Consider the following 15,095-nt stretch of genomic DNA (forward strand, 5'->3'; position numbering starts at 1 on the left):
AAACACAGTGTAAATGAGTTTATGACCTCTAAACAGCCCTTCCATAATTGGCTAGTCTTTGATGGAAGGACTTAAGGGTGTTACAAATGATATCAAAACCAAACCCTTCACAATAGATGGGCTACCTGTAGGAGTGCAAATGAGCCGAGCCGAACTTTTGTATATTCATTTATTAAGATTTTAATGAATTTGAACTCGAGTTCAATGAAAATTTAACGAACCGAACTCAAGCTAAGTTGATTCAGACTTGACTCGAGCTGGAGTCAATTCACGATCCTTAACGAGCTAAATAAATTATAAATTATAAATTCATATTTACGTATGAGACTAAAGTTACAATTGAAATTTTGATTATACAATATATACAAATCAATATCTTGCCAAAATAATAATATCTATCCCCAATATTATATAAATATATTATCTATAGTTAGCTATTATCTACATTATTTAAATATATAAATAACATATTTATCCTACTTTTAATAATATATTTATTCTATTATTTAAATAAATGTTAAACAAACAGCTAATGATTTAGTATATTTAGGCTTGCTTATTAAAATTTTAACAAGTTCAAATTCGAACGCAATAAAAATTTAACGAACCAACGATTGACTCTGTCCATTTGCAACCCTAGCTATATGTAAGGACAACATGGACAAATTATTCAATACTCTTAAAGCAAATCCAGATTTTTTCCACAGAAAAAATAAAAAAAATTGGGATAGTAAATAGAGTTTGAGAAGTACTCCAAAGAGCACTAAATAATTTGTCAACAATATGTTAGGGCACTCTAAGACCCTCTTTTCACATCAAAAGAAGAGTAGTGCTATTAGCACTCTATGAATTATTTTGGACCTTTCATTTTTTTGGACCTCACTTATAAATTTTGAAACCCTTAAAATTTCTTTTATCCCCCCAAATAATACCAAAATTATCCTTAAACATTCCACCTATTGAATGCACACCGTACACACCTTCCAAAAAAACCTCCCTTCCAAAAAATCCTAGTAAAACCCACTAAGAAGAAGTAGAAGAAGAAGAATACTGTCTATGTTCATATTAACTATAACATGGTATAACCTTTTGACTAACTGAGAGAGAGAGATCTTTATTTTTTGTTTTTTTTATCTCGTTTGGGGATCAACGGCTCTTGTTTAACATGGTATAGCCTTTTGTTGTGCTCTTGTTTCTACCATAACATATCCTCCCTTTCTTCTCACTATCTGTCTTAGGTCTATTGCAGTGTGGGTGGGTGTGCGTGGTGAGAATTGAGGAAGAGCCATAAACAAAACAGAATTGTATTGTATCCAAAAATGACGAGTTTCCTTGATGTTCAGACCTGTATTCCCGAACAAATAATTTATGTTCAGACCTATATTTCTGAACTTGAAAATATAAAATTCCTGCGAGAGTTAAAAATTTTAATTGTTAACTCACCATCATCCTAAAATAAATAACAGTACAAATTAAATTTCAAAATGTGATCCGTAAAACAAGTCCGAACCTATAAAAGATGTTCAATTACCTGTATCCGAACAAATAAACAATGTTTAAACTTGTATTCCCAAATTTCAGTCATATATTCAGGAATTCAATCTCAAAATAATGATAAACATATTTTATTATTTTTGCTCTTTTTTTCAAAAAACTTATACTTACAGGGCCAACTTCCTCCAAACTAAGAACAATATTAAAGCTACGACCCTCCTTTTAATTTTTGTTATTATATTCCTCTCGTCTTATGGAGTTGTTGCCAAAAAAATTCCACTCATTGTCATTGCAGAGAAGTGTAGATACTCAAATGATTGCCACCGTTTTCGCCGAAATATTGTCGCAAAAATGTTTTCAAGATTTTGAGGATAAGAATGTTTTGAAGGTAGAATTTGAAAAAGATAAATGGATGATGATCAAGATGGATACTTTCATAAACCTTAATTCATTATATAGTGAGTATGTAGATTTAATTGTGAGATGATATGTCTCAAAATTAATAATGTCCTTTATAATAATTTTATTTGAGATTATTATTGTAATAAAAAAAATTAAAAATTAAAAAGTCTAAAATAAATTATTTTATGAGATGCTAGTAGCACTCCAAAAGAAAAGGAAAACTTTGGGCAACGTTTTCTGTTTTTTGTGTGCGCGCTGATCGGCAACGAAAAGATTCCTATTAAATAAAAGACAAAAAGTACAAGAGGACAAGGAATCATCTGAGGCAACAAATGAAAACATAAATCAGAATCAACCCAAAAGAAAGCCAAAACAAGAATTCCAAAACAAAGCGAAAACAAAATTTTCAAACTCAATCATAATTTTAAAACTCACGATTCAAAATACAACTCTATTCTCAAATCAAAATTCTAAAACTCTACCAAACGCTACCTGTCATTCGCATACAACCTTCCAATATTTGGAAATCAAAAAGAGAGGAGCCCCGCTGATAGAGGGGAGGCCCAAAAGGGTGCCAAACTACAAACTCTATCCCACAGGACAGAATCCACATTAGCTACCTAGTCAGTCGTTCCACAATTGGCTATCCTTCTGTCCTAAAAAGACCCAGGTTGATACCAAATCAATGAGCCTGACCACAGCTGCAGGGGCATAATAATAGTTGTATTTGATCATCCATGTGTTTTCAGTGTCCGTTTCAGTATCCATTAGTGCCTCTTCATCTTTTGTTATTAGAAAAACAAATTCATCTAAAAGGAACATGTTGCATTGGAACAAAACCCGACAACACTCTTTCACTGACTATATATATGAATTAGAATCATAATCCAAACCAGAAATGCAGTGCCTGACCAAGTTTAACATATACAAAATCCCAAAATAATATACCCAGAAAGTTGTAAAAACCATCAACCCCATTTCCCAAACATATGAACGAGGGAAAAAAGGCACACACCACAACTATACCCCCTGTATACATTCCCTACTCCAAAATCTTGTTTTATGTACTGCTCGAATACAACTAAACTGAAGAACCAATCACCCACAGAAGGAAGAACTCTGATGAACAAACAGAAGTTGCAAAGCTAAGAGGGGTTGTACTGTACAAGATACACGGTACATTTGTGAAAAACTCATCATCCCCCAATCCACATCAGAAGAATTACATACCTAACAAAGTTGATAACCACATCCTGCACACTCCATATAAACAGTAGCTTCCGTTGGTGGTTTCCATAAACATTTTTTTTTGTTCGCTACTTTCCCAATTTGTACGCCAACAAATGGCTTTGGTAATTGCCATGTTCAGCAAATGCAATGCAGAACTCCAATACCTTCACCCTAGTTATAGATTTTCACTGGCTTCTCATATGCATGACGATTCTGCAAAATTGGATCAGTATCAAAATCAAGTTGATGGAGATCAATGTATATATCTCTTCTATGCATCACTCAACGGACTGCATAATTTTAAGTAGGTTCCTAGTGTTGAAAGTGGGAAATATATAAGAGTACATATACAGTAATTAATATATATATATATATATATATATATATAATTCATAGAGAAAAAAATTCAAAGAATTACAAAAAAGTTTTGAACTTAATCAATTAGTTTCAACTACTCATTAATTTTGACTAAAGATCTTATATCTGCTCTTTTATAGGTGTGTAAATAGAAAAAACAAAAAAAACTAAAAAGAAGGCAAACCCTTGATCTGACATGAGATGTATTACCAGATACACAAGCAAAAGTTGGTCCCCTAATGTCTAATTCAGATCATGTTATTTACCAATAGATGTGGCCGCAATACTAGTAACACGGCAACAAACTACAATAAACTCAACCACGTAGCGGCAGTTTACCTGATTAGCGATGTAAGCCCTTTTAGGAGAATTGTCAGAGTGCTCCAATCCCAGATACTGCTCCCACGCACCATAAACATCTCTTCTCTGCAGACAGATGACTTATGTAACTATCCAACACATCTTTAAAATAAGAAGACCTAACAAACAGAACGAAGAAAGAAAAAGAGAGAAATACGAAATAAATATGGAAGTACACACCTGAAACCGACTGGAGACTATGTCAGAGTCATCAAGATACTCTGGTCGACCTAGTGAAAGAAAAGCAAATTTCCACTGGCCACAACAAATTCCAAAGAAAGTAAGATTTCATGAAATGACACAAAATAGGGAACATCCATTGAAAAAGCACATTGAATAAAGGGCAAATTACACCCGTAGTCAAGGTTCTGAAAAGCGGTTGCGGTCGCCGTAACAGTGGCGGTGGCGGTGGCGCGGTGGCGGTTGCGGGGTGTAATGGCCGTAGCGTAAAGGTTGTGGTAACCGGAATCGTGAATTTCTTTATTTTTAGCACAATTTAAAAAAAACTTACTGATACGCATATTTTTTTTTCATGATAATATTTATTGGATTTAAAATAAATATTGATCAATTTTTATAAATTTTTAAGTATGATCCAACATATTTTATATTTTTAAATCACTATAAACTGAGTTTTTTACATTTTAATGACCACATTTATTATTATTATTATTATTATTATTATTATTATTATCAAACAATATTAGACACACACAAACAAAATGGTCGAGTGATAGCAGCTGAATAGAATAGCATAGGTCTTACAGTTTCAACAAATTAATAACATGTTCTTCATCTTCCCTCTTCTCTCTCTATCTCTTGCTCATCCATCTTCTCTCTTTATCTTCCCTCTTCTCTCTATCCCTCTTCCACCATTTTCAGCTTTTTTTTGTGTGTTTTTTTGAAAGAAACAGTTTGGAACCGTTACGTAACGGTGCGTAACAAGCCGTTACAACTGTTACGGCACCGTTACGACCGCTACGGCAGCCGCTACAGCCGACACACCTGTGAATCTTAATCACACTGCAAAAGCGGCCGTAACGGGTGGCGGTAACCACCAAAACCGTTACGTAACGGTTGCGGCCGCTTTTTAAAACCTTTCCCGTAGTCCATGTAGTATGCCTCTTGAGTCAATGTGGTCTTGTAGTTCTAATTGCAACAATTTTACTCTTGAAATTTTCACATTGTGTTAATTTAGTCCAATTGATAATGCCCTTTTTTGAAATTGGATTGAAATTAAGGGTCAAAATAGGCTCCACTCTCAAAGTGATTGAGGGGTTGATGTGAAATAGTACATTCCCTTTGAATGAGACATTTTGCCCTTTAATTTTGTTCAATTCTTTAGTGGATGTTATCAATTAAATTAAATTGACACAATGTAAAAAACTGAACGGCAAAATTGGCACAATTGAAACTATAGGGACCATATGCATAATTTACCCTTGAATAAAAGAGATGAATAAATAGTACAACTTAACATGATGAGAACATGAAATTAGTTGCTGTCTCTTCTAGTAGAACATAAAATAAAGTGAAACGAAAATGTACCTTAGCAAACTCCTCATCTGGAACCTGTAATTTCTTCTGTATTCGCACTTTGACATCAGCTAAAGTTTCACCTTCATGGATGACCAAGAAAAAAGGTTCCCCAAAGTTCTGAATCTGCTGCTAGAAACAAACAATGAGAAATTCAAAGCTAAGAAAACTCGAGTGACAAGGTTTGCTAGGATCTAAGAAGTATGGACACGGACACGCGGGCCACAAGCACGAAATATATAATTTTATATATTTATTATATTGTTTATATATAAATATATTATTCAAAGATAATAAAAAATGTAATATAATACTTATTTTCTAAATTTACGTTGTTTTTTCCATTTATTATTGTATCATAAGTTATTTAGTTCAAATTTATAATTATTGTCATGCGTGTCTAATTGATGGATGTGTATTTAAGCAATGGACAGGTATGTCCTCCAAGCGTTTGAATCTAAAAAAACTTTTTTAAAAAAAGGACGCGTTTTGACAAGTGTTGGACCCGTGTCCGGAAGTGTCCAACGATTGTCGGTATTCGGCATGGACATGACACGGATATGCTACCTTCTTAGAAGTGTCCGTACTTTTTAAGCTAGGATTCAATAAATAGCATCAACTAAAGCAGATATACAAACAAAGATAATCTTACGTTCATAATAAAATTTTATTTTAATTATTAATTAATAATTACCATCTGATTCTGAGCCATCTCTCTTGTGAAGTGGTATACATGAATCAGGCGATGAAGAGGACCAAGATTTGTCTCTTCTTCTGGAATCTGCAACAAAGAGAAAACATAAGCTGGTAGCAATATAACAACAATTCTTAGTTTGTCAGACCTATCCTTCCATTCATTAACTTCAGATGCACATTGCATATCTTTACACACCCAAAAAAGTAACAATAAAATTGCATAGTAGAATTCTTTGTAAGTTCGATAAAGAAATTTTTTTCATTTCAAGTTTTTTTTGATGTCACTCAAGTAGTAATCCTTGAAGCCCCCTCGAAATCAAAGCTAATCACCAACTGGTGGCTTCCAAACTAACAATATAACGAAATTTAGAGAACATATTATTAATCAGCTATAAACCATGGACTCAGAACAGAACAGTGAAAGACAAATTCAAAACAGCAGTTTCAATTGAATTCATCAGAACAGTGAAAGACCAAGGGAAGTCAGGTCCACCTTATAAAGACAGCACCTTTTACCATCAGTGGAAACAGTTTTGTGATACTGAAGCATAAAGTGAACATGCAACCACATGTGTACCCAAACACAGTAGAGAGAGAGAGAGAGCAAACCTCTTCTGCACGTAATGTCCAATACTGATCATTTATGTTCTCAATCTTTTCATTGGCAGGAAAAATCTGCATGTATATGATGACTAAATTAAGGGCTAGCAAACTACAAAAGGGTTTTAGAAAATAGCAAGCATGGTCTCAAACATGTATCTGAAAGTCAGGAACAGCAGCTTTGTGCAAAGGCAGGTCCAAGAGAATTTAGGAGGCTTAAAGCCATCTATTCCTCAAATATGAAGTTCCTTTTTTTTTTTTTTTGGGGTTAATTACACCAAGATCCCCTCAACTATTAGTGAATATCACTTTTTACCTTTAAATTCGTACATTTTGACCCCCTCAACTATAATAATACATATTTTTCACCCCTCCAAAATGAGGGCATTTGTACGGTTTTTTTTTTTAATTTTATTTATAATTGACAGGGGTCAAAACGTATAGGTTCATAAATGAGGGGAGTAAAGTGATATTCATATAGTTGAGGGGATTAACCCCTCTTTTTGGTTTAGTTAAGATAGAAGGATTATCCATGACACAATCAGGCATAAAAGGATCAGTGATGATGCAGTTGCTTCAATTAACAACTTATGGTGTACATCATAAAACAAAGTCAGAGTTCTACTTTCATTGTCTCTAGATTATAAGAGCATGAACACTTTAAGACGGTGATAAGTCTGTGTCGGGCAAGTGTCAAACACACATCCAAACATGTCCTACAATATTTTTTTTAATAAAAATTTAAGGCTGAAATACGCTTTGAACACTTGGGGACACATGTGTCCATCCCTTAACAAATACAAGTATGAAGAAATTTACTTGGGATTAAATGATAAAATATATATATTTATTTATACATATTAACCTTACTCCTGTAAAGAGTTAGTGTTGTGTTGTATCTTTTATTCTCTTTAAATGAAACATTCATGTATACAACATATAATAAATATATGAAATTATATATATATTTTTTGTGCATCTCACTTATCCTGTCTTGCAATTTTTAGAAAACTTCCATGTCGATGTGTCTGTGCTTCTTAGCTCTTTGATAGGAAAATAAAAATAAAAAGCAATTATAGCATACAAAGATGAAGCTAAACACCTTATAAATCTTGTGGTAGAAAACTTCAAGCAATCTGAGTTCTGCATTTGGACGAGACAACTCAACCTGTTCAAATTACACAAATGTAATAAGCACAAGAAAAAAATGGCTCAAGTTTTCAAAGATGAATACATAAAAGTCGTTTTACGTCTCATAAGGCTATGCATAAGCCTTTTGAGTTTTTATTTTTTAGAAGTTTATAAAATATTAAATTCATTAAAAATAGCATAAAAAGAGTTTAAAAAAAAATAGAAAATAAAATTCATAAAAACCATTCCAGTCATAAAATTCATCCAAGGTATCTATGATGGAAAGGATCCATCATCTATTCCCCCAACTTCCATACAAGCAAAACCAAAAAGAATTTAACTGAAGCAAAGATAAAAAGCATGGACACTTCTAAGAAGATGACATATCCGTGTCGTGTCTGTGTCGGACACCAACACTCTTTGGACACTTCCCCTACACGTGTCCAACACTCTTCAAAACCTGTCCTATTTTTTAATATTTTTTAAAAATCCAAACACTCTTTAGACATTTAGGCCATGTTTGTTTGGGCGGACTGGATTAGCATTTCCATGACTAATAGTCCTAGGACTACGAATCCGTTGGATTATGTATCTTATCTTAACTAATAGTCAAGTTTAAAATAATTAGTCCGTACTTTAATTGTTTAACCAAACATTAGATTAATAATTTTATTGGACTATTAGTCCAATCCCAAGCTCATGTTCACCCAAACAAACATGGCCTTAGAGGACACGTGTGTATCGTTTAAACACACATGTATATCGATTAGACACATGTGAAACTAATTACAAGTTTCAACAAAACAACTTAAGATACAATAATAAAACAAAAAACATATAAATTTATAGGAATTAGTGTCATATTGCATTTTTTATTATCTTTGAATGATATATTCATCTATATAACATATAATAAAAATATAGAATTATATATTTCATGCGTGTCCCCCACGTGTCGTGTCCTGTATTTTTTGAAAATTAGTGTGTCGGCATGTCTGTGTCGTATCCGTGTTATGTTACATGTCTGTGCCCATGCTTCTTAGAAGATAAATTAAAAAATGATTTTAGAATAGCAAAACTAAAGACAAATTAATTGAGTTCCAAATGTTTTGCAAAAGCCCTAAATTGAACTAGAGGGAGATGGACGGGGGAAAAAGAGAATACCTATTCAATTGCGAATCAAACCATTGCTGCAAGCCCTAAATCGCAAATCAAAGCAGAGTTCAACTACCCCTGATTCAGTTAATCTTATGGTTCAAAACCCTAGGTTGAGTTCATCTTCTCACTTCTGGTTCGAAAGCCCCAGGTCAACTTTAGGTTTGGAAAAGTAGTGTAATATGTGATTTGGGAGCAAATTAAGTGTCTTCTAAGTTCTCTTATGAACTAAAACATAAAACAATTCTTACTTATTCCTTTTTTAATTTTTATTTTTTACAGCCTATGGTAAATATGTATAGGTAGCGTGCTGACTCCGCGAGTGCACATCGATCAACTTGTCCACTTGCACAATTGTTTCTACAACAATCAAGTGGTTACTTCCTTAGGAGATGCTTTTTGGTTGTCTGATACCTAAAGTTCAATCAGTGAACAGCAGCGCCACCTTTTTGATCGAACACCATCCCCAATTGGTTTGGAAAATCTTGCAAGTGCATCATGCATACAAATTTATTTATTTTTTGTATCCCTAATTCTTATGTATATTATATGAAATTTACTCTAAAAAATTGTTGACATTTTATCTATTCGAAATAGCTCTTGGGTATTCGGGAACTAGTGGTCGCTTATTTTTGCCAACAGAGCACCTTATCACATTATGAGTGAAAGGTGCAACTTTTACCCTTGAGGTGAACACCTAATCAGAAAGATGTATGCATAATAGGTGTATTGCTTAAAGTTCAACACCTCAGTGCCTTTTGAGTGCACCTCACCTCTATGCACAACTCATAAATGTCTTTTTCACCAATAATATACAATACAGACTATAGCAGGCAAAAACCACAACATAATAGCCCTATAAATTACCTTTGCCCTAAGTTCATTAATAACATCACCCACAGTGCTTTGTTTTGGCAGTCTAATAGTGTGAATGGACACCTGAAAAAAAAATGAAAACAATTTTATAATATTTGGTTAGGGTAGCAAAATCTGAAGATAATGAAAATGAAAAGGATTTGGTCTGCATACTAACTTCATCTTTTGAAGCATTGTGAAAAGCAACTTTAAGCGTTTTCAGACCTTGCAATTCTGGCAGAGGTAAATCCAATACTTCATAGTACAATATATCAGAAGTCTGTTGCAATTCAAATAATTTCATTAAAATTTCAGGTTCTCACACCATGTAATACCCAGGGCAATGTTATGAATTACCTGATTGTAGTGGACAAGCATGTCTGACAAATGGTCTACCCCCCGGTACTTAATTGGCTGGGGTTTGGGTTGCTGAGAGTAACAGTTATGAGGTGTAAGCCTGATTTTAGATGGATCATCCAAGTCAAGTTGGCGAGCTACTCGTTCCACAACATCGTCATATGTATGAAGTTTTGACCTTGACATTTAAGTAAATATGTTATGAATAAGAATGCAGGAAGTAGGTTATTATTGGCTAATAATGCAATCATTGATATTCTTAAGATAGAAAGGAAAAAAAATAAAAACAAATTCCTTGACCTTGACAATTTTTATTTATTTATTTATTCACTTACAATTCTAGACAAAAATCATCCTCCTTGGGCTTTTCCAGGGCTCGAAAGTGAACAACCTGAAAAACATCAAACATGTACATTACAATAAGTTGGAGAAAGGGTCATCAAAGATTGAGTCACTATTGATACTCGGCTCCCACCCCCCCCCCCCCCCCCCCAAAAAAAAAAACAAAAAAAAAACAAAAAACAAAAAAAAAATAAAATAAAATAATGCAACACAAGGTTTATAAATCTGTTGAGAGGAATTGAAGACCACATAGCATGGCATATTACTGTATCACAAATTTTTATTTATTTATTTATTTTTTTAAATTCCTCCTGTTGTGTTAATCTTTACACAATACCAATAATATTCAGTGATAGTACAGTGTTGAAGAAAATTTCATTTTAGAGATATAATATCAAGACAAAAACCAGACCAATTAAACTAAGGGTTTAAGCCTTAAAGGTCTTCATTCAAGGCTATCCCATAAAGACTCCAGTCAACACAATGGTAAACTATACACCTCGAATTTATGGCTCAACATCAGTAACCTGATTAAGCTCCACTAAAGCATACTGAGTTATGTTTCTATAAAAAAGAAAAAACCAAACCAAACCAAACCAAACTAAACTAAGCCTTGTATCCGAATCAAGTGAGGTCAGCTACATGAATCATTTTTCCTATATTTCACTCGATCAAGAGCTATATGTTCAATTAAATAAAATGTCAGTTTAGGTCTTCTCATCCCGTAATATTTCCATTTAGGATTATCATATCACTTTTCTACCGTTGCATCTACTAGTCATTGTTGTACATGACTAAACCATCTTAGTTTTTTCTCTCTCAATTTATCCTCAATTGGTGCTAATCCTACCATTTCACGAATATATCCATTTCTCTCTCAATTTATCCTCAATTGGTGCTAATCCTACCATTTCACGAATATATCCATTTCTGGTTATATCTTTCTAGTCTGACCATATAAACATGCAAGTATCCTTATATCAACTACACTCATTTTATGAACGAGTTGTTTCTTAGTTGCCTAATATTATGTCCCATAAAGCATCTACACTTATAATTGTTCTATAAAAATTTCCTTTCCAATTTTGTTGGTATTCATCGTCAATCACATCATACGCTAGAAGCAAACCCCCACTTGAGCCAATCTATTTTGATGGGTCACATCATCTATAAAGTTCTCCATCCTTATTAACAGTTGAACCCAAGTAACGAAATTGATCACTCTTTATTATCTACAAGTTTTTTTTCTTCTTCACTTTTCCATTATTACTACTTCTATTGTTACCAAAGATACATTGTATATATTCAGTTTGAGTCTTACTTTAAACATTTTTTTACTCAAGTGCTTCTCTCCCTATTTTTAATTTAGTATTGATTTCTCCCTTAGTTTCATCTATTAGAATATATCATCTTTGAACAACATAAACCATGGGGCATCATCCAAAATGTATTCAGTTAATTCATAAACCATGGGACATCATCCAAAATGTATTCAGTTAATTCATTACAGACTTGAGACAATTAGGCAAGGACTTAAAGTTGATCCATGATACAATTCTACATTGATTGAAAAGTCATCAATTTCTCTTGTAGGTGATGTAATTGTAGTTACAACCCCATCATACATATATCATTTATCGCATCAACATACCCTTTTTGTTTTTTGGATAAATGCATCAACATTACCCTTTTCTCACACCCATTTCTCTAAAACACCATATTATATTTCTACGAATCCTATTGCAAGCCTTTCCAAAATTAATAAAAAAAACTTATGAAGATCCCTCCTATTTTCTATAATTTTCTACAAATCATAGCAATTATATTTGCTTTCCTAGTTGATCTGCTGAGAATAAATCCAAACTGATTCTCTAACACTATCTTTGCAACTCTTCAACAATGCTCAATCAGTCTCCCAAAATTTAATTGTATGACTTATCAATGCAAATGTCTCTAGAGTTGAAGCAATTTCAAATATCTAGGTACCAAAATACATTTTCTCCATTTGCCTAACATTTTCCTAGTCATCAAAAATCTTATTAATTAATTTTGTTAACACACACACACACCCCCCCCCCCCTCTCCCCCCAAGTATTTCCAATCCTCAATAGAGATGTAATTTGGTCCTAATATCTTGCCTCGGTTCATCTTTTTCAGTGCAAGTTCCACCTCAATTCTCTTATTTCACAATAAAACTCGTATTTTCTAGTTTCGTCAATACTATCATATTCCTTTCCTCTTAAGCTTTCTAAGGCCAAGTTTGGCATATTGCAAAAAAGCCAAAAAGCCAAAAAGTTACTCAAAAAGTTAACACTATTCACCAAAAGTCAACAATTACGGCTACACAACTCCCAATCCTAATTTTTCCCTACAAATCAATTTTTTCAATTTTTTATTACACATTTTTCCATAAAAAGTCAAAAAGTTGACCCAAACATCTATATTTTCTTCCTCAATTTTTTAGTCCAAAAAGTGCACTTATTTAGGACACCCCAAACAACCCCTAAATATTTTTCATTTCACAAAATTTCAAAATAACTTTCTCATCTTTACTTGATCTCCTCATCCTTCACTAACAATTTCAAATCTTCACTTTTTATACACTTAAATCTTATTAAAAGTCTCTTGTTTTTATTTATCTCAAGTTAAAAATTCGTAAATATACTTTTTTCTATCTTTATTGCTTAATCTAATATAAAGATTGTTGTTGTTGTTGTTGTTGTTGTTGTTGTTGTTTTGTTGTTGTTTTGTTTTTTTTTTTTTTTTTTTTTTTCTGATGATAAATAATCTAATATAAAAATTGTTGTAGGCATTCGACCATTATATTCCATATATTATTAGTATCATCTTCCAAATCCACGTTTCTCTTTTAGACTTTTTATCTTAAGCATTTCTAATTTTTTGCCAATAAAAAAATTATAATTTCTCACCTTTAGATTCAATTCAACCTCGTAGTTAATGGTTTTCAATATATTTTCTTATTCAATATTGCAATATATTTAGTGTGGTTAGTCTATGTAGTGATCTCATTAGAGATAACCTTGCAATCTTTACATATCAAGTGTTCTGCTCTCTTTTTAAATAAAGTATTGGTAACTACAATATGTTTCCAATCTAAAAGGCAAATTTCTTGGAATTGATAAAACTCTTTCGATACAAGGCCTTGTTTGGGAAAGGCTAAAAAATGGCTTTTTAGGCTAAAATTCACAATAAGATAAAATGTCACATCAATCCCATAATCATTTCACTTTTCTCTCACAAACATCACATCCAATTACAAAAAAATCCAACCGTCTTCCCAAACACAAAAATTTTAGCCTACTGAAATAGCCAAAAATTAAAATAATCTACTAAAATAGCCAACTTCCCAAACAAGGCCAAAGTGTATCGCATGGAAATCAACCATTTGCATGATTATTTGATAGAAAGAAATCACAAAAAATGTATGTTGTTGTCATATACTATTGTCAAATCTAAGATAATATCTCCAGCCTCGTCTAGTCACCAAAACCATATCTACTATGCCCCATCTTGTACCCTTGCTTATCTTTTCCTACATAACTGTTAAAATGTCCACCTATAATTATCTTCTCTTCTACAGGTATATCTTGCATTAGCTAATCCATTTGATTCCAATCCTTTCATATGTTCATCCAATTCTATTTGGAGTGCATACGTGCTAACCACATCAATTATATTTTCATTAACTGCAAGTTTAATTAGCATTATTATGTCTCATTTTCCTATAACTGTTACTATATTATGTTTAATATGTTCAACCATAACTATTCCTCCAACATTTCTATATCTATCTTTTTGGGTATAGTAAATTTTATACCTAATACTTCTATTTCCTTTGTTTTCTCCCCTACTCACTTGGTTTCTTGTAAGCATCATATACCAACTTTCCTTTTAATCATAGTATCTACTAATTTCATTGTTTTACTTATTAACGTTCATATATTCCAAGTTGATGTACAATACAATCCCTGAGGGAGTCGGTCACATCCACAACCAGTCCCAATCTTTAAGATACAACCTAGGTCCTCTTCAATTACAAACCATCAACCAAAAATGACAAGAAGTTAAGCCCGAAAAATAAACAATCTAACGTAGCAATGCTAAAGCTTTTTGCAATTTTGGGTTCTTCGACCCTTTTTTTAAGGTAAATTACACTTATATTTCCTGAGGTTTAGCATAATTGTTGGGACCTCTCTTGTGGCTTGAGAAATTACTCTAACCTTCCTTACTTTTGAAGCTAATATACAAAGACCCCTTTCCGTTACCCATCCATCAAAAATCAAATAGATTTTGTTGATGTCATTCATAATTATTCTACAAATTTCAATACTAACCATCAGCTACTTAACATATTGAAGAATACATTACACTTACCTCCCCCTCCATATATATCTATGTGAATCATGCTATAATACACATTCTCAAAATAGTGTACCATATGCAAGTTATAACATTTATGGTGTTTATAATTAAATCTTTTTCAGCCATAAATAATTTTAAAAAATTCATAACCAAATACCACATAAGGTATAATTAAAAACCTTTTGGATCATAACCAA

The 15,095-nt window shown here is 32.7% G+C and overlaps 1 protein-coding gene across 4 annotated transcripts in view; it reads right to left on the reverse strand.

Annotated features, from left to right (window-relative positions):
* Positions 1-2,724: 2,724 nt before the first annotated feature.
* The window catches only part of LOC145814281 (ubiquitin C-terminal hydrolase 13-like), a 70,239-nt gene continuing 57,868 nt past the window's right edge, over positions 2,725-15,095 (reverse strand). For 2 of the 4 annotated variants that reach the window (XM_082910925.1, XM_082910923.1), the window contains exons 22-32: positions 10,509-10,564; positions 10,174-10,351; positions 9,995-10,096; positions 9,829-9,900; positions 7,778-7,843; positions 6,685-6,750; positions 6,074-6,160; positions 5,392-5,508; positions 4,024-4,098; positions 3,823-3,909; positions 2,725-3,339 (exon numbers count right to left, since the gene is read on the reverse strand). In XM_082910925.1, coding sequence (XP_082767051.1) covers positions 3,298-3,339; positions 3,823-3,909; positions 4,024-4,098; positions 5,392-5,508; positions 6,074-6,160; positions 6,685-6,750; positions 7,778-7,843; positions 9,829-9,900; positions 9,995-10,096; positions 10,174-10,351; positions 10,509-10,564 — 948 coding nt within the window. In that variant the 3' untranslated portion in view covers positions 2,725-3,297. Of the gene's footprint in view, positions 3,340-3,822; positions 3,910-4,023; positions 4,099-5,391; positions 5,512-6,073; positions 6,161-6,684; positions 6,751-7,777; positions 7,844-9,828; positions 9,901-9,994; positions 10,097-10,173; positions 10,352-10,508; positions 10,565-15,095 lie in introns of all 4 variants that reach the window. The other 2 variants (XM_082910924.1, XM_082910922.1) reach the window with 1 other exon arrangement.

The sequence above is a fragment of the Camellia sinensis genome, unplaced genomic scaffold (genome assembly GCF_055761805.1).
Source record: "Camellia sinensis isolate YWXY unplaced genomic scaffold, ASM5576180v1 Unanchor1, whole genome shotgun sequence".
NCBI classification, from domain to species: Eukaryota; Viridiplantae; Streptophyta; class Magnoliopsida; order Ericales; family Theaceae; genus Camellia; species Camellia sinensis.